Source organism: Adiantum capillus-veneris, chromosome 23 (assembly GCF_014529385.1).
Source record: "Adiantum capillus-veneris isolate H3 chromosome 23, ASM1452938v2, whole genome shotgun sequence".
Classification (NCBI taxonomy): domain Eukaryota; kingdom Viridiplantae; phylum Streptophyta; class Polypodiopsida; order Polypodiales; family Pteridaceae; genus Adiantum; species Adiantum capillus-veneris.
The window spans coordinates 144,068,089-144,087,625 of record NC_140953.1 but is presented as its reverse complement, the minus strand read 5'-3'; the positions used below and the strand labels follow the sequence as shown (position 1 = coordinate 144,087,625).

The 19,537-nt window shown below is 41.9% G+C and overlaps 1 protein-coding gene across 2 annotated transcripts in view; it reads left to right on the top strand.

Annotated features, from left to right (window-relative positions):
• LOC147428745 (ubiquinol oxidase 2, mitochondrial-like) overlaps positions 1-3,305 on the top strand; it is a 75,891-nt gene extending 72,586 nt beyond the window's left edge. For both annotated transcript variants that reach the window (XM_086496499.1, XM_086496500.1), the window contains 3 exons: positions 1,984-2,112; positions 2,258-2,746; positions 3,078-3,305. In XM_086496499.1, the coding sequence (XP_086352625.1) occupies positions 1,984-2,112; positions 2,258-2,746; positions 3,078-3,137 (678 nt within the window). In that variant the 3' untranslated portion in view covers positions 3,138-3,305. The remainder of the gene's footprint in view (positions 1-1,983; positions 2,113-2,257; positions 2,747-3,077) is intronic.
• The last annotated feature ends 16,232 nt before the right edge of the window (positions 3,306-19,537 follow it).

Sequence of the window (19,537 nt, the reverse complement as noted above, 5' to 3'; positions counted from 1 at the left end):
AGGCATGCGTACGGTGACTCCTGCTCAATAGGGGCGAATCTGGAGCCTGTGGGAGCAAAGTAGCAAAGGGCAATGTAGACGATCCTGTCTCGTGAGAGCTCGAGGCGAATCCACATGTATCGGGCCTGTGGCTCCCAGGCAACAATCTGTAGTCTGCTGTGAAGCCCCTGTCTAAAGAGTATAGCCACTCCTCCTGAACCGCGAGTGGTGTGCTGGCACATACATCCCCGATGTAGAGACTCCCATTGGAAACCATGTATCCGTGGTAACCCTCTCTCTGGGCTCTCGTGTGTCTCTGTAAGTAGAATGATGTCTCGACCTCTCATCACCTCCTCAAGTCTCTCTGGGTGTGTCCATAGGTCTCCATTGCAATTCCAAACCGTGACATGAATCTCCTCGTGTGTCCCACAGGCCGCGAGTCCCTATGCGATGGTCTTGCCATCAATGATAACCCTACCATCTCGATATACTGCCTTCTTCCCTTCTTTGCGGGCCTGGTGGACTCTAGGCATGCACGTGCGGCGGTGATCTTGTTGCATCTTTGTGAGGTCATCATCAAGATAAATCGGGGGGCCTTCTAGCCCTCTCAAGATGACCCTCTTTCGGAGGAAAGAAGTTCGAGACTCCTCGGAGGCGAATTGGAGGATGAGAGCTCTCTTCTTTGGATCTTTACCGGCTCTCCAAACTTTGGAGAAAGGGATCTCTTCTTCCTTGTATCCCACTTTCTTGCATAAGGCTTTCCCATCGCTCTCGGGTGTGGACCCTTCTTCTTCTTTGATGCCGGTCACTCGCACATTGAGACGGCGAGCTTGTCGCATTTTCTCCTCCTCGATGGTTGTGTGTACGATGAGTACCTCATCTTTTTGGGCTTCCTCTCTTGCTACCTTCTTGATATTCTTTTTGACCACTTCGACCCATCCTTCTTTGGTGGCTTCTAATTTGTCCTCAATTCTTGCGGTGAGGGCTTTGGTGATCTCCTCCTTGAGGGCTTCCTTAGCCTCCTCTTTAATCTCTCCTTCCTCGGGGGTGAGGGATGTGATGGAAGCATGAAGGAGGTCGATTTGTGCCTTCATCTCTTCTTGCTCTTTCCTCCATCTCTCCCTCTCCTTCTCGTTCTCCCGTGCCCTTCTCTCCTTCTCCTCTTTGAGGTTTTGGATTTCCGCTCTCATGTCCTCTTTTTCTTCGTTCCATAGCTTGATGAAGGTGGCTTTCTCCTCCCTCCATATCTCTCTCTCCATCCACCATTCTTTCATGTCCTTCTCCAATTGTGCAAGCCTCTTGTTCGTGAGCATGAAGGTTGTCTTCATTGTCGGTTTCGGCGTCTTGATGATGGGGGAAGACATAGTTGTATTCGGAGCTACCCTCTCTTCATATTGTGAAGAAGAGGGGAGAAGGGGAGTACGTGTATGTATGCGTGTATGTGTGTAGTGTGTGTGTGGGTATGTATCCGTGTGTGTGTGTGTGTGTGTGAGAGAGAGAGAGAGAGAGAGAGAGAGAGAGAGAGAGAGAGAGAGAGGTTTTTTTCATCTATTAGAGGCCGAAGGCAGCCTATGAGACAAATGAAATATACATGTATGTGTCCTTCATCTATCAAGAAAGGACGAAGGTACAAAGTAACAAAATGTGGTCCTGTGGTAAGAGGGGAGAGGGTGATCCGTCGGAGGCTAGGATACAAGATACACGGCATATGAGGGAGGGAGGGAGGGAGGGAGGGAGGGGGGCCACGCTCTGCTGCCCTTACAGGTACCAACAGTGTCTCTCTCTGTCTATGTATCTCCACTAGATTCTTACCTAGGTATGCAGTCAAAGATTCCCTTTTTTATTTCAATTGGTTTTGCACTCTTTTTTGCTGTGTGACCAGAGAGGCCTACAATGCCATGTTGTAACTAGATGTTTGTTCCGATTTGAGATGAGCTTCCACGTGAAGGTAATGCAATGGCTGGAGGTGGAAGCTGCACAAGTTTTGATGTGTTTTGTTTTCAGCCAGGTGATACATACTCATCCGACACAATGATAGACCTGAAGAAGCATCATGTGCCAGATACGTACACAGATAAGATCGCCCTTTGGACTGTGAAGGCACTTCGCTGGCCTACTGATTTATTCTTCCAGGTATATTTTGATCGTGAGTGATTCTTTGGGATTATGTAATTTTGGGCTTGCCTTCTGTTGTATGACCTAGGAGTTCGGAGAGAAGCTGATGGCGGTGAACAAAATGAAATTCCCAGTACACATCTTAACATACTTTTTTTTATAGAAGCGCTATGGCTGCAGAGCAATGATGTTGGAGACGGTGGCGGCAGTTCCGGGTATGGTGGGGGGTATGCTTCTACATTTGAGATCAATACGAAGGTTTGAACACAGTGGAGGGTGGATCAAAGCCCTCCTTGAGGAGGCTGAAAATGAAAGAATGCATCTTATGACTTTTATGGAGGTCGCAAAACCTCAGTGGTATGAACGTGCTCTGGTATTCACTGTGCAGGGGATATTCTTTAATGCCTATTTCATCCTCTACTTGGTATCACCACGCCTTGCACATAGAGTTACAGGATATTTAGAGGAAGAAGCCATATATTCCTACACTGAGTACCTGAAGGAAATTGACAAGGGGCACTTACCTAACTTGCCAGCACCTGCCATAGCCATAGATTATTGGCGACTGCCTAAAACTGCTACCATCAGAGATGTTGTCCTAGTGGTGAGAGCGGATGAAGCTCATCATCGAGACGTGAATCACTACGCAGCGGTGAGATTGGCTCTGTATTTATTTATGTTTTGTGTTATTCAAGTATGCATCATCACTTCTCTTCACATCTGTTCAGTTTATGCATTCCTCTATTCATTATCTTTTTTTGGCCTGCCAAAGACGTTAGTGTTACTTAGTTCATTATCTCCTCTTGCTTTTCACCCGGTCTTTTACTTTTTATGTTCATATACGTGTTTTGAGTATCACTTCTATTTCACTTCTTTTTGTGTATGAGATGTGAATTTTCAACTGCTCTCTCTCTCTCTCTCTCTCTCTCTCTCTCTCTCTGTGCATACATAAATAGATCTCAACTTCAAACCAATTTTTGCAGGACATACATGAGGAAGGAAAAAAGCTCAAAGATTCTCCTGCTCCTGTGGGATATCATTGATTTGCTAGTGGGCTTTAATTGTGCATCTTTTTACAATCTGTATATGTTGGATCTCATACAAGTTCCTAAACCTCTTCTTCAAAAGAAAGTGTAATGAGCACACGTAGGCGTAGGGCTAATAAGGTGATTGTATATTCTTTTGACATGAATGAACAAGCGTATTGGTCAGCCCTCTTTCCTAGTTGTAGGTGATATTGCTTTAGAGGGATAGGATGGACAGAGGACTCTTTGTATAGGGGCCATGTTGTGCCTTCTAGGTCCCGACATACAAGGCTCTCTGTTGTTTTGTTTGGTCTGAGCTGTCCAAGATGGAGGATGTGGTAGGGCGGCTCCAAAGAGAAAACCTCCAAGGCTTCAACCCACAATCCATCTAATAAGAATGCTTTATTTCAAGGGGAAATTACCAAAATACCCCTCTAATTTGAGGAAATTCCCAAAATACCCCTCAAATTTCAAAAATTCCCAAAATGCCCCTGATATTTTGTCATAAATTCCCAAAATGCCCTTCAAATTTTCCAAAATTCTCAAAATACCCTTGGTTGTGAGACTAAATTTTTCTGTAGGTCTTCACAAGAAGAGTGATTGTCTATCGTACAAGATGCTAAAACTACAATTTGAGTTGGTTATGTAGGCTTTGGAGATGAATTGCTTCATTATTTTTAGACATAATTGCCTTTTTTGCGATCGTAACTGGTGACAAATTACATGCTGAGCACTCAAAAACGGATCTCAATTGTCAAAAACGAATGAAGATTAGAAAATCTTGAACGTTCCAACCAAAATAGATACAAGGGTATTTTGGGAATTTCCTCGAATTAGAGGGGTATTTTGGTAATTTTCCCTTATTTCAAATGTGCTGACCGTTACGCTCTTAACTTTTTGGATGTATATCTAATGGCACGTTGTCTCTATAGTGGGGTGTTACTAGAGGGGCCCCCTCTGTTTATTGGCCCCTCTACCATATATTCTTGGCTTGCTGAGAGTGTCGACATTGGTTGCAATTGAGTTTTGGGCGCATTTGCACGCTGCAAAAGCAGCGTTTTGGTTGAGGTGAGCAGTCTTGGCTGCAGCGCATAACGTTTCGGTGCTACCTTGCAGATCAGTTGTCGTTTTTAAACTCTGCATGAGAGAGTAGAGAGAGATGGGCAGAGTTTTCCCAACTCTGCCGAATTTGGGAGAATTGAGGCACAAACAACAAATGCATGCTTACGATGGCAAAACGTTACTCCACTCATCGTGCGAATGCACTCTTAGCCCGGTAGCTATGATGAGAGAGACTCTTTCGTGTGTCATATGTTTGTTGGCACTGATGGAGGCATGTGCTAATGCATCGTTTTGGACAAAGTGTGGCAGGAGATCTGGGGATGCTTTTGAGAATTACTTTCTGTGGGAGTTGAAAAGAACGCGAAATTTGACGCATGCTATGCTTCCAGGAGTCCAATGTTGAGAGAGCGTGAGGGAGCGCAAGCCTTGTCAAGAGTGACTCAAGGTCCTTGTCAAGGCATTGATGGCGGGCGATTTATTGCAGGGCGGTGTGATTTGGGACGTCGGATATCCGCAGCAGGGGGGGGCAAGGTTTTTATACATGCCTACAGTGCATCAGCACGCGCTACCTCGGGTGGATAGGTCGTTGCTTTGTGGAGAGAGAGGTCGGGGCTTCAACGGGCAAACGCGACGCAGGAAATCCTATTTTTTTTTCTTCTTTTCAGTGGAATGCCATCAACGGTGGATTAAACCCCCACCGTCGATCCCTCCTGTCACATATAGCACAAGCTCTCCTCTTGGGATAGTTTCCTCCGACTAAAATTCTCTTCTCTTCTTCTTCTTCTTCTCCTCTCTCTCTCTCTCTCTCTCTCTCTCTCTCTCTCTAGGGCACGGGGCACTCCTGGAAATTTTACAAGCACAGACTCATTCATGGCTGGTTCCTTTGGGCAACAGCGTCTTCTCTCTCAAAGCTCTCTTGGATCATTGTGCGGTCCAGGTGCAGTTTCTCTTTTTCCTTCCCAACCAGGTCAGCGGCTTGTTTCACACAGCTCCCTTGGATCTCTAAGCAGTACGATTGGTACTGACACACAATCTGCGCGAGCTGCCTGATTTCCGACCCATGCTGTTGCAATACGTTTGGTGATGGATTTCTTCAGCTTGTTGGCTATATTGTTATTTACTAGCTTTTCCGTGGTGATCCCTAGGTATGTGGGCATTGGTCAGCCTCAGATCAGGCAAGAATTTATGAAGTAAACCGTGAATTCTTCCTGGGGTCCTTATGGTGTATATGAAGGTTGAGGCTCTGCTCATTTCTTGCAGTTTGTTCATACGAAGATGAGGTACACCTGCTCTTTCGACAAATTTGAGGGTAGAAGCCTTTAGAGCTTGCCAGGTTTTCTAAACTGACATCTTGTGAGGGAAGCTGTTGCTGCATTTTGCCAGTGTATATTGCTAACGACCGAAAAGCTGTACCTCTCTCAGGTTCCAATTGCTTTAAGCAATGAGATGAATTCGTGTATTTGGATGTTAGAGCAGGGAGGCCGCAGGAACGCAAGCCTTAACAAAGATCTGGGATTTACAACCCATGTTCCAGATGTTTCTCATATGGTGTTGGGGTTGTGCATTGGGACACGCTGCAATTTCCCAAGTTTGTTGTCTAGTTTACATCAACATTATGTAAAGGATTAAGAGTGACTATGTGCTTTTGAAGGTGCCATTATTATTCTGGCACCTTTGGGAATTCTGCTTAAGGCTTTTGCCGGGAAAATCTTTTTTTAAAGGAGGGTAGGATTTGTGAGAGGATTAGTGACTGTGGCATTCTGTGATCCTAAGTACTGTTTAAGAGTGCAGTTGTGTCATTGGACGTGCTACATTTGGATCTCCATCACGCCGTGTGTGGTGCTTATGATCATTTCTGTTACATGATTGTTTGCGCTGTAGGCATGCGAAGCCAAGTTATTGTGTCTTTGCAAAGTCTTGGGGGGGGGGGGGGGGGGGGGGGGTTGCACATTGTACCTTGGTTCTAGTCGACTCAGTTGCGCTAAGCTTTGTTTGTATATAAGTTTGAATTGAACAGGCTTATAATGGCTCTTTTGTTTTGAGGGGAGGGGATGGGGGTTGAGCTTACTGGAAGTCGCATTACAAAAGCAAGCTGGTTACATTGGTGTTAGCTTTAAGTGTTGAGATGAATATATTGTCGTGCAATGCTTTAGAGCATGTACAAGGACACAACTTTGCTGTTCTATCTTCTGTCCATATCCTCTAGGTAAGCAGAAGAGTTATGGACCCTCGACATTGCTATATACTGTTGTTCTTTCATTAATGACTGGACAAACATGGACCACCTGGTATACATCGTGTAATTTCTTTGCTCTGACCAGTCTTTCAATCAAGGGAAAATTACCAAAATACCCCTCTAATTTGTGGAAATTCGCAAAATACCTCTCAATATTCAAAAATTACCAAAGTACCGTGGTTGGATTGTTCAAGATTTTTAAATCTTTATTCCTCTTTGACAATTAAGATCCGTTTTTGAGTGCTTTAGCATGTAATTTGTCACAAATTACCTCGCAAAAAGGGTAATTATGTCTACAAATAATGAAGAAGTTCATCTCTAAAGCCTACGTAACATACCTAAATTCTAATTTAGCATGTAATTTGTCACAAATTACCTCGCAAAAAGGGTAATTATGTCTACAAATAATGAAGTTCATCTCTAAAGCCTACGTAACATACCCAAATTCTAGATTTAGCATCGTATATTAATAGACAATCAGTCTTCTTATGAAAAGCTACAATGTTTTTGGTCTTTCAGATAAATTTAATCTCACGACCAGGGGTACTTTGGGAATTTTGGAAAAATTGAAGGGCATTTTGGGAATTTGTGACAAAATATTGGGGGTGTTTTGGGTAATTTTGAAATTTGAGGGGTATTTTGGTAATTTTCCCTTAATCAATTGTGTAATATTGACATTATACCTGTGCTCGGAAAGTCTAGTGACATTATACCAGTGCTTTCAAGTTCACAAGACTTCTTTTTTTTTTTTTGGTTGTAAATCTCACAAGACATTCGTGTAGAACTAAGGTATCTTTACCATATACACATGCATTTTGCAAATTACCTATGCTTTGCACATTGCCACATCCTTCTCGAATATGCCAAAAATGTGGCGAGTATTTCCAAGGTGTTTATGTCAAGATATTTGACCATATACTTGCAAACTAGTAACGGGCCATCTTCATTGTTGGAGATGTTCATTGGAATCGGAGGAAGGGCACATTCCTCTATGATTCTGAATTTGGGGTGTGACTGAGCCAGCTCCCCACCATACTTGTGCATGGTAAATATCTGTTTTTCCAAAGAACACTTGTGTGCACTTGCACAAAATGCAAAAGTCTAGTAAGAAGTTCGAAAAACAAGACTTGGTTGGCTTACCATGGATACGCTCTTCTACATGTGCAAAAACCACATGCACTTAGGAAAGATTTGCAAGGCCACCCAATATACTAGTTTTATTTTCATATAAAAAGTGATGAGGACTTCCTACTTGTTGCTTTAAAAGCACTTGTGGCAAGTAAGCATGATAAAAAGCCTTGCTCTTTGTAGGGCAGGAATGCAGGCAAGAGCAACACTAGTTGCCTTGCCCGTGTTATGGGTGTTCTTCCCATTTTCTAGAAGGGCTATATAGAGGGCCATGTGAATGAGGGATGCAGATGAGACACATAAGAAAATGAAGGGATGCCCTTTCACACCTTGAAAGACACCTTCCATAGTAATGGTAAAGCATACCATTGCAAGTTGGAACAAGTACTTGGCTTTGACGTGGGTGGGGAAAGGGTCACAATTTTGAGTGGCCGTTGATTGTGCTATTGTGCACCAACGGCTAAGTGGGTGCAGGAGGTTGTTGGCCATCATCATAGCAAGAGATAATCTTAAGTTGGAGGGCGACGCTAGAGGAGTCATTGTGGGCCGCCATTGTGTGACACTCTTGTCAGAGGCAGGCAATGCATATGGTGTTGGTGGGGGCTATGGGGGTCATTGTTATTGTTGTGCTTTGTGGCACCACATGGGAAACCAACCTAGCGACCTAGGAAAGGATAGATGATGAGATGGTCCAATGAGAAGAGGGTGCAATCTCTCTAACCAATGAATGTAAAACAGAGAGCCTATTTAAGAGGTTTCACTCTAATGAAACAATTGCACTTCGAATTTTATTCATTGTGTGTAAACTCTAGCTTTTTAGCTTTTGCCTTTGGCATAGTCTAACCCTAATCGTAATCACTCTAACCGTGGCCCTATTACCATGGCTAAGCTAAGGCTCCATCCACCATAACTCAATGCTACACCATTAGTAATTAGGGAACACACTTCCGCTACTATTCCTCACAATTGGTGTCAGAGCAAAGGTGACGCTCTGTATTAGTCATCTTCTCTCTCCATTTAAGTCTTGCTCTAATAAGCTTCCATTCCAATCATGGCTTAATCACTTGAGATGTTGGGATATGCTCCTAGAACCACTACCCACTCTTAAAATTGACTAGTCTTGATTAGTATGCGAGCATTCCATTTTTTTATTACATCAATATTACTCGTGCTGGTTGCAAGCGTTCATCTTGCAATTTCTTAATGTGATTTATGTGTGTGGATACTACTCGTCAAGATCTCTGAATTGCACTTGTAATCATGTATTCTGAGCGAGATTAGCACCTCCAATTAATTTTCTGTTATTAGATGTGTGTGAGTGTTTTTGTGTACTTTAATTACATAAGGGGTTATGCGCTCCCACACTATTTGTGGTGGGAACCACTCTCTGCAAAAGTGAAGGGGCTGCCTTATATATCATTTTCTACGGGTGCCTTTGCCGCGTATTGCTTTGCATTATCCCCGTCTGCCCTGCCAATCCATCTCAACCACAACAATTGCACGCTCGCTTGTACAATGTTTACACTGCGAAGGCGTCACTTCATCGTCAGGGTGTCGTTTATGCTGCTTACCCATAACCCAAACCTGTGCTCATTGCTTATTAGCCGCTGCTTGCTACCCACATTGTCTTCTTTTGCCGCTCTCACTCACTAAATAAAGCATTGTTCACACGAGATTTTGTGGTTTCAAAAGCAGAAGCTCCAAGGCCTTTGTACGGGCTTGTTATCGTTTAGAGCAAATGGCCTCTCTGCCCTACAAAACGAAGAAGCCACAGAACCCTTGCAGAACAATGAGACAACGTTGTTCTTCTTTTTAAGCTGAATAGTCCAGAGACATCAATGAGGTGGCTAAGAAGATCAGTCAAGAGAGACTTCGCCAATGGTTGTTTGGATTTAAGTTCCCTCATGCGAGGCATTATTGTTTCCTGACTGCTAGGGACCATTATCCTCGCTCCTTGTCTCCCCAATTTTGACTTGAGTACCCGACCTTCACCTCCAGTCTGCAGCCGCTACCTCCGGCCAATTTCTAGCAAAGTGACCAACTACTTTTATCATGAAATTCCTCTCAATAGCTTTATGTAGGCTATAGTGAACTTCCGCCTTTGTGTTTGGGGTTTGTGTGAATAAGAAGCGGAAATTGGAATAACCTTTAAAGTTTATATCACCCATGAGTGTAGTAGGTTGGTTTTCCAATCCTTACTTTTCTAGGTCTCGAGTTCAAGAGTAGTTGGGTATAACTTTTTACATATCCAGTTTCGATTCAATTCGTTATATATTTATAGTTTAATCTCTTTGTAAAAGAAACTATTTTAATTTAATTCAAATTTTCAAGATTAATTTTCTTGAAAGAGTCCTTTCATTTAAGAACCTCACAAAGGTTCCTTTTTTGCAAAACCCACAATATGTGGATGAAGATATATTAGCAAAACCATAAAATTACAATGTAGTCCATGCTCCACCCGAGCCATGGATGCAAGACATAACCACCAGACATAAGACACAACCATAACATAGCAATACATCTAGAGGTTGCCACGGCCGATGCCCGGAGCATAAGTCAGTCCTCGAGGATGCCAAGTGGACTCCACTTGCAGACAAAGCTGCCTATTTAACCAGGTGAGGGTTTTTTACACCCTCACTTAGCCTTGTTTTATTGTTTGTTTTCATTTAAAACTATTGAGAAAAACAGGGTCGAGGTAGCTTTTCTATGGGTTTGTCTTGCAACATGGAGCAACCCGTTGCCTCACAGGTTTTCTTCTTTATCTCCTACTTGGATTATACCTAAACACCTGTCGTGATTTACTGTGATAATTGAACTGGGGTTATAAATCTAATGGTTGCCATGGTGGACCACTGTGGTAGAGGCTTCTTGGGATTATTGCTTTGTTCTGTGGTGGTATCTTCTGCCTGGCGATGAATTTTTGGGAACACCTAATTTTAATCTCTACTGTGGTTCATTTATGCTGCTCTTTTTGGGTTTTCCTAGCTGCCATAAGTGTTATCTACCGAAATGGAATATGCAGCCATGTTTGATTCTTTCTCAACCATAGATTTTTGAAGGTTTAATCTGCATTATATTTAATCTAAACGTGATCCACTTCTGTGGAAGTGGTTGCGACTATTTGACCTCCCTAGGTACTACTATTTGTTTGGTTTGGCTGGGTTGTATCACTTGCTGTAGCCGTGATTGATATTAACAGTTTTTATATAATTTTTTAAAAAAAAATTGGTGACTTATCAGATGTGAATGTAGACTTACTTTAAGCCTTGATGCTTTACCAAAAGTTCTCAAAGTCTACCTTGTCAATATTCAAAGTGGGAAATGAACTCAATTCATAGTGTCTGTACTTACCAAACTGTTGACATCACAAGTTGATTTGCCAAGCTTTTGAGTTGGAAATTTGTCTACATTACTTGTGTTGAGAACATATTTTTTTAAAGTTTATGAAACCACACAATGGAAAGCTGTTGACTCTTGAATCTTCCTCTGTACACTTAGCATGCACTTAGCAACATCCCAAGCCTGCTTGATCTTTTGATAAAATTTTTGTAACCCTTAAGATGATGCTTAGCTTTGAAAAGTGATAAAATATGGTAAGTTGACTTCTTGCTCTATATCATTCAATGTAATTTTTGACCCTCTATGATTATGGACTACATGCCAAAAAAACATACTTGTCTTTTGGAATAACAAAAATCACTACATGCTTTCAAATAATAAGCATTTGGCAAGAGAATGATATAACAAAGCTAAATCACTTTTAAACAAAACTAGGTCAAGGTTATTTGAACAAGGTTCAAAGGGACTAGTATATGATATCAAGCATGCCTAGGCTCTTTCAAGAGTTTTTATTTTAATATTATTCACTAGTACATTATCAAATGTCAAACTAAAAATGGTAGAAGATTCCTTTATCTCAATTGTTTAAAGTTCTCGAATTTCAACACAGTATAGGATAACTAGATCAACAAGTACACGAGTAATTTTTACCAAATCCAAGAGTGATAAGAACACATAGTTCTTGAGCTAAGCAAAAAGAAAGAGAGAAGAATAGAAGCAACACAACTAGACCAGCTGCTAGACAAAGAACTTGTAACATGAGTTTTATAATTTGACACTCAAGTGTCTTGAGACCCTAAAGTGTCCTGTTTTCTAGCTAATTGTCATAATTATTTGATGAACCTAGAAACAAGATTTATAGGTCATGTTCATGCCTTACGTCAATGATAAGGTGAAAAAGATCGCAATTTTTTTTTTTCAAATTTAATACCATATTAAGATTATGGTGATGTCTTAAGATGGAAAAATCATAAAAAATTAGTGCATATTTAACAAATTTTCCTCAGATTGATTATTAGCTTCTCATCAAGATATGATTTCACATATATTTCAAGGTTTATGGATGGGAAGAAACTATTATAGCAAGACTCACCCTTGATAACTCTTAAACCATATTTTTGTTATAATAAAAAAATCCAAATATCAAAAATGTTGAAAGAGAGAAATTTTTGGTCTTTCAAACCCTCTTTCATTAACATGGGGAGGTTATGTGGGGAAAAAATTAAGGTCCATAATGTATCTGTAGGCCAACATCAATCAACTGAGCATTTTTCAAGGTCCAAACTCACATGTTTTTTGTAATTAAAGTTCATTTAAGAAAGTTTATAGTGTGTAATTTTTTGCAAAGAAAACATTGCTATGAAAAACCAATGACGATGTGTATATAGATTCCCCAATTGTGTCTATATGAGGTATTTGTATATAAATAATTAAGTTGAATGAACAAATCCAAAAGTGAACCTGTAATGAGCTGAATGCGTTCAAAAAGCTTTTCGAGATTGGTAGTTAGAGTTAGTTTAGTTTAGACTAAAGATTTCATATTAGACTTCAGTATACTGAAAGGTAGAACTGGAACTGGAAATATAAAAGATAGAAATGACAACTAGAACTGGAATTGTGTTATTCATATTATAGAAGAGGACAAGTGGAATTAGTACCGAATAAATGTTCAACTTAGTGAGAGTACAAAGTAAATTATGATGCCAATGGCTCAAGATACAAATGTGGGCTTGGGGTTAGGGGGTACAAGACTAAAATTCTCTTTGCCCTATTACCCACAAATGGTGGTCAAAGTGAAATAGCTAACCTCACAATTCTTGATCTACTAAAAGCTTATGTCATAGAAGTAGATCAAAAGTCCCAATGGGAGAAGTACTTACCTTTAGTGGACTATGCTTACAATAACACTGTACATACTTCCACGGGAAAAGCACCTTTTGAGGTGATAGAGGGAAGATCAAAAAGTCCCCTGCTACTCAAGGTACATGGGAAGATCTTCGTTACAGACGAATATAGCTGAGACATGCAAGAATCTTTCTAAAAGATTAAGGATGCTATATCCATCTCTCAGCAAAGGCAAAAGGCTGCTGCTGATAAGCACAGAAGAGCTCTAGCCTTTAAACAAAATGATTGGGTCTTGTTTAAGTTTCCCAAGGGTTGATTAAGGCACACAATAAGAAAGAACCCTATGGGACATCAAAAGTACTATGCTAAGTTAGCAAAAAGGTACTATGGTCCCTTTCATATTCTTAGGCCAATCAATGAGATGACCTATCAACTCAAGTTTCCCAACCATTGGCTCATACACAATGCTTTCCTCTTGCCAAGACACCATCTTCTTGAGAGATGCATACAGGAAGAACCAAGTCTTCTTGCCAAGACGCCATCAGATAGAAAATGACTAAGTTACAAGAGAGTAAAGATTGCAAAAATAAGAGGATAACAAGTGCTGATAAAGAAGGGATTACCTGTAGCTTATAAAGAGGAAGTAGTGTATCGAAGAAGCCACAAACGTGATGACTTCTTCAAGAAGATAGCTTATTAAGAAAGATTTCCCATGACTCCAATATTATATTAGCCGATTTTTGGGGATGAAGAAGTGTAAGAGAGAAGTCAAGTTGAAAGCGTTAACAAGAAGTTAAGTCGCAAGACGTATCCAAGAAGTTTCATCAATTACGTATTTTATTCAAGTTGAGGATAGCTCTTTTGTTTTGTTTTTTTGTTTGGGAGAGATGCTACCTTCAATAGACTCAAAGACCTCTTGACTAAGTCCTATCCTCATCAACCCTGACTAATTCACTCCTTAGTCCATTGTATTCTTCAAGAAGTAGATGTCTCCTGACACTAGACTTTCATCCTCTGCAACAGTGTTTGTCACATTTATTTCTTGAATCTTCACTAAGGACTTGTTCTTCTCACCATGGTCTTCAGCTTTCTCTTTGCCTTTTTCTGCTTTCCATTCTCTGCAGTCTCTTTTCATGTGACCCTTCTTGCCACAATGGTAGCATTCTATGTCACTCTTGCCTTTAGCACTGAGGGACTTGCTACGAGACTGATTCCTCTTTCCACCTTTGTACTTTTCTTTGGTCCTTCCCCTGACAACTAAGGCTGTTCCTTTGCCTTTGTCCATTGTCTTTCTATTGGTTTCTTCAGTAAGAAGACTTCCTTCTACACCTGCTATGTTCAAACCATTTGGAGGTGCAGAATTACTCAAAGCTGTGCAAAAAGTGTCCCAACTTTCTGGCAATGTGATCAACAGGAACATAGCTCTAACAGGTTCATCAAACTTGACACCTTGAGCTGACAACTGACTATAGATTGTGTTGAATTCATTCAGATGATTGGACATAGGTGTCCCTTCTTTCATCTTCAAGTCAACAAGCTTCTTAAGCCAGTATACCTGTGAAGCTGCACTCTGCTTCTCATAAAGATCACTCAGCTTTAACCATGCTTGATAAGCCGACATCTCGTCTGCTACATTGAAGTAAACGCTTTCTGCCAAAGTCAGCATAATGGTAGAAAGTGCCAATTCATCCATTTCGCTCCATTCATCTTCGTCCATATCTTCTGGTTTTATCCCCTTGAGCTTTATAGGTTTTATCTGCTTCTTTTGTACCAACACGTGCCAAATCTGCTGCTTCCACAATGGGAAATTGGTTCCATCCAGCTTCTTGATATTATAAAGAGCAATGTCCTGTGATACAGCCATAGCTACGCTTCACAGTAGTTTACTTTCCTGGGAATAATTCGGCAGAGTTTCCCCTGTAAACTGACCTCTGAACCAATATCAACCTGTCAAATGAACCAAGAAAGCTTCAGATTCTGCATAAATTTCGGCAGAGTCTCCTTTGTAAAATGGCTCTGGTGTACTCAAAAACAGACCAAAAAACAGCTCAAAAAACACTGTCTCTTTGACACTGTAAGCTGTGGGTAAACCTGTCCTGCACATGTACTGTCTCTGATTGTCCTGTCACTGTCCCTTAAGCATAAACTGTGACAATGCCTCAACGGCAGTAAAGCAAAGATGCAATCCCAACTGTCTAACTCACAGTCAATACATCCTAGCTCCCTATCTAAGGGTGCTCGAGGGATCGCTCCAAGACCTGTATCACCGAAAAGATCTCAACATTCGAGAATCCCCCAGCTCAATAAAACCTCACTCGACCCTCAACAAAGGCTGCAATAAATCTGACAGTACATAGACTTCCCACAAAGTCATACATCCACAAATTTCCCACTGTATGCTGTAACCGCTGTGGCGGTTGTTTGCTGCGTGACTCACAGCCAGCAAACCCTCAACAGACATACATCATCTCTCACAATACATCCCATGTGGAAGTACCTGCAATGTCAGGATGAAATCTGGAATATCAAGCAGCAAACACAAGCTACCTGATGAACTAGTGGATGTCACCTACAGTCTGTGTGTAGATGCGCCCTTGTCGTATGTGACATGCCTCCAAGAACTGTGAGCCTTCCTTCGATGTGTAGACAGCCACAAATCAACACTCTGGGAGTGTCGATATCCTGAGCACCTGCAGTCGTAGGCCGAAAACCCCAAATTTGCAGAGTCAGATCTGCACCCGTTGAGACCACGTAGTCGAAAATGGCCTGTGCGGAACTTTGTCGAAGCCGAACGGTAACCGAGATGACCTCGGAATGAATTTCTGAGCACACCGAGTCCTACGGGTCTTCCCACAAGATTTGGGGCCGTGTCTTCGCCTGTCTAATTTCACTCCAATCTGAGTTGGTGACTCTAGCCTACTGCAGTGCTGCCCCGAGCCTCGATCTGAGCTCTGATACCAGTTGAAGGAGTACGAGCAAAAGTGCGACGCGAGAGAGAGTGCGAGAAGAAGAGCACGACGATATGGTGAACTCGCTCTACTGTAATGTGTAGAGCATAGTGAGTTCTTATTAGGTTTTTACAAAAGAATATGTGTACATACCTAGCGGCCCACCCACTTACCTGGGCGACCACAATGGGGTTTATACCCTAACAACTAGCTCTACGGAGCATGCATCAACATATATATCCCTGGAAATAGGCATCTCTGACTGACAAGGCGTGTCAGCCACATGCATCTCCTAACTGTCCACAAAAGACGCATCAACCTGTCGTGCAACCTCAGAGAAAACCAGCTGCTCTAGGTGTCTTCTGGAAGACATATCCTGCACAACTATATCCCCATGGTCACTCTCGAGCATAGAAAGGAATGATTGCATAATCGTTGACGTCTCAGCCTCCTTTGCAATCATCCACTGCAAACGTGACCACTCAATCTGCTGTGACTCACTAGAGCTCTCATGCTCTAATTCCTTATGCATAGACTCTTGCACAACTTCCTCCTGTCGTGACTTACTAGAGCAAGACCGCTCTACCTGTCTATCTTGCATAGAAGTATCTCGCACAACTGACTCTTTTCTTTGCTCACTAGCAAAGCATGCATGTCTGACTCTGTCACCTCTCTGTGTGACTGCTCAAGTCATGCCCCAACTATGTGCACAACGAGCTCACTACTCTACACTCCATACAAAGCACCCTGCAACCCATGAGCAAAAGAGACTGTCCGGGTCTCTCACTCTCTACATGGCTGTAACAAGATTGAGACTCGACCATCTCACACCAGTACTACGTGCAATGGGTACCATGTGCCAACTCTAGCACCTCTCGCAATCACTAGCGAACCCAAATGCAACGCAAAAGATTTCGCAAGCAGCGATACTCGACATCCACTATCCCGTAACTGTCTAATTGAGATCCAATCCCGTCTCTGATCTGGCACATAATGCACATGACGCAGGGTAAATCTCATACCACTGGGCAAGGAAAAACATACGTCTCCTGCATCCTCAATGTCATACACAACACCATCAGCCATGTGCACACAACTAAGTCTCCCACTAAAAAACGTGCTAAACCACTCACGATGTGACATGACATGGAAAGTAGCATCTGAATCTAGTAACCAATGCGAAGACAATGTGCAATCCGATAGACAATGTGCTCTTCTTACAGCATCTGATGGAAATGCACTAAGTGACTGGATTATAGACTAAGGGGCATCACTTCATGTGTCTCCAAACAAGGAGTGGTTTACCTCTTATGTGACCACTAAAGATCATGTTCGGCTAGGCAATGGGCAGACATGTGAGATCTTAGGTGTTGGAGATGTTCAATTGAAGTTTCAGAATGGCTCTTCTTTCACGCTGAAGAATGTGAGACATGTTCCTGCAATTACAAAGAGCTTGATTAGCACAGGTTTACTTGATGATGCTGGCTACGTCACCACTTTTGGACAGAACATGTGGAAGATATCCAAGGGTTCTATGACAGTAGCACATGGAGTAAAGTCTGGAGGACTTTACATGATTTATGTATCAAATGTCTCTAAAAATGTAATCAATGTAACCAAGCAGCCGAACGTTTCTTTGTGGCATAGCCGGTTAGGACATATGTCCAAGAAGGGAATGGAAATCTTATCTCGTTCTGGTTATTTGCCTGGCTTTTCATTTAATGATTTTGAATTATGTGAACATTGTCTGTATGGTAAGCAAACAAAGCATCCACATAAGCATAGAAGCAGTAGAAGAGATACACAGTTGGCACTTGTTCATAGTGATTTGTGTGGACCTATGCCTAACCTATCTCTAGGGGGAGCTTCTTACTTTATGACATTTATAGATGATTACTCGAGGAAAGTATGGGTTTACTTTCTCAAGCACAAGGATGAAGCGTTTAGTGTTTTCAAAACGTTTGTGACACTTGTGGAGAATCAGAGTGGCAAGAAGCTTAAATGCTTACGCACTGACAATGGTGGAGAGTATGTTTCAAAGGCCTTTCAGGACTTTTGTGAGTCAAAAGGTATAAAACATGAACTTACTGCTCCTTACAATCCTCCTCAAAATGGTGTTGCTGAGAGGATGAATAGGACCATACAAGAGAAGGTCAGAAGTATGTTGTCTAATGCACAGTTGCCAAATGGGTTTTGGGCTGAAGCTGTATCAACAACTGTACATCTTGTAAATAGATCTCCTAGCAAGGTTTTGCAAAAGGATTCAGTGCCAGAGATGGTATGGTCAGGCAAAATGCCCTCATACAAGCATCTCAGAGTCTTTGGCTGTGAGGCATATACTCACGTTCCAAAGGAATTTAGGAACAAACTTGAGCCAAAGAGTAGAAACTGCATCTTTCTAGGCTATGGTAATTCTGGTGAGATGGGGTACAGACTTTGGGATCCCGAATCCAGAAAGGTTGTCTGCAACAATGATGTTCACTTTAATGAATCCAAATATCATTCTAAACCAGAGAGGGTTGAGGAGATTAGAAGAGTTGTCCTCCAAGAAGATGGACCTGCACGTGCAAGACAAAATGTCAGGGCTCAAGAGGAGCAAGGATAGAATAGAGTTGAACCACAGGTTGTGGCTGAGCCTGAGCCACCTATTGTGCGTAGATCTGGACATGTCACGCGACCTCCTGATAGGTTTGTTCCATCTATGAACTATGTCATGTTGACTGATTGCAATGAGCCTTCATGTTACAAGGAAGCAGTGCAAATGAAGGACTCCGGGAATTGGCAATTGGCCATGCAGCCAGAGATGACAGCTCTGCATAAAAACAAGACATGGAAGCTAGTTAAATTACCACAGGGCAAAAAGGCTCTACCTCGTAAATGGGTTTACAGGTATAAGATCACCGCTCATGATAGTCATCCAAAGTACAAAGCAAGGTTTGTTGCCAAGGGCTTTAAGCAAGAACAAGGCATTGACTTTGATGAAGAAAATCTCCGGTGGTCAAGATGACTACATTGAGATGCTTTCTTGCATTGGTTGCCATATTAGATTTGGTGTTGCACCAAATGGATGTCAAGACAGCGTTCTTGCATGGTGATTTAGATGTGGAAATTTACATGCAACAGCCAGAAGGGTTTGTTGAGAAAGGCAAGGAAGATTGGGTATGCCAGTTGTTAAAGAGTCTTTATGGCTTAAAACAATCACCGAGGGCATGGTACCATAAATTCCACAAGTTTATGCTTTCTCAAGGCTACAAACGTAGTGAGTTCAATCACTGTCTATATACAAAGAAGGCTAAGGATGGTAGTTGGCTGATCCTTATTTTGTATGTGGATGACATGTTGATTGCTGGCAAGCACTTGGAAGAAATTTCAGCTTTGAAGTCAAAGATGGAAAAATCGTTTGACATGAAAGACATGGTTGAGGCAAGTCATATACTTGGTATGCGCATTGAGAGAGACAGATCAAAGAAGTTGATTTGGTTATCTCAAACAGAGTATATTGACAAGGTTTTGCAACATTTCAATATGGAGAAGGGAAAGGCACTGAGTGTTCCATTGCCACCATATGTGAAACTTAGCAAACAAGATTGTCCTATGTCTGAGGAAGAACAGGCTAAAATGGATAAGATTCCATATGCGTCTGCAGTGGGTAGTTTGATGTATGCAATGATTGCTACTCGCCCAGACATTGCATTTGCAGTGGGAGTAGTAAGTCGATACATGTCAAACCCAGCAAGAAACATTGGGAGGCAGTGAAAGGAATATTGAGATACCTGAAAGCTACAAAGAGTATGCGTATATGCTATGGGAGTCTGGAGCTAAGTGTAAAGGGTTTTACAGACTCAGATTATGCAGGTGAC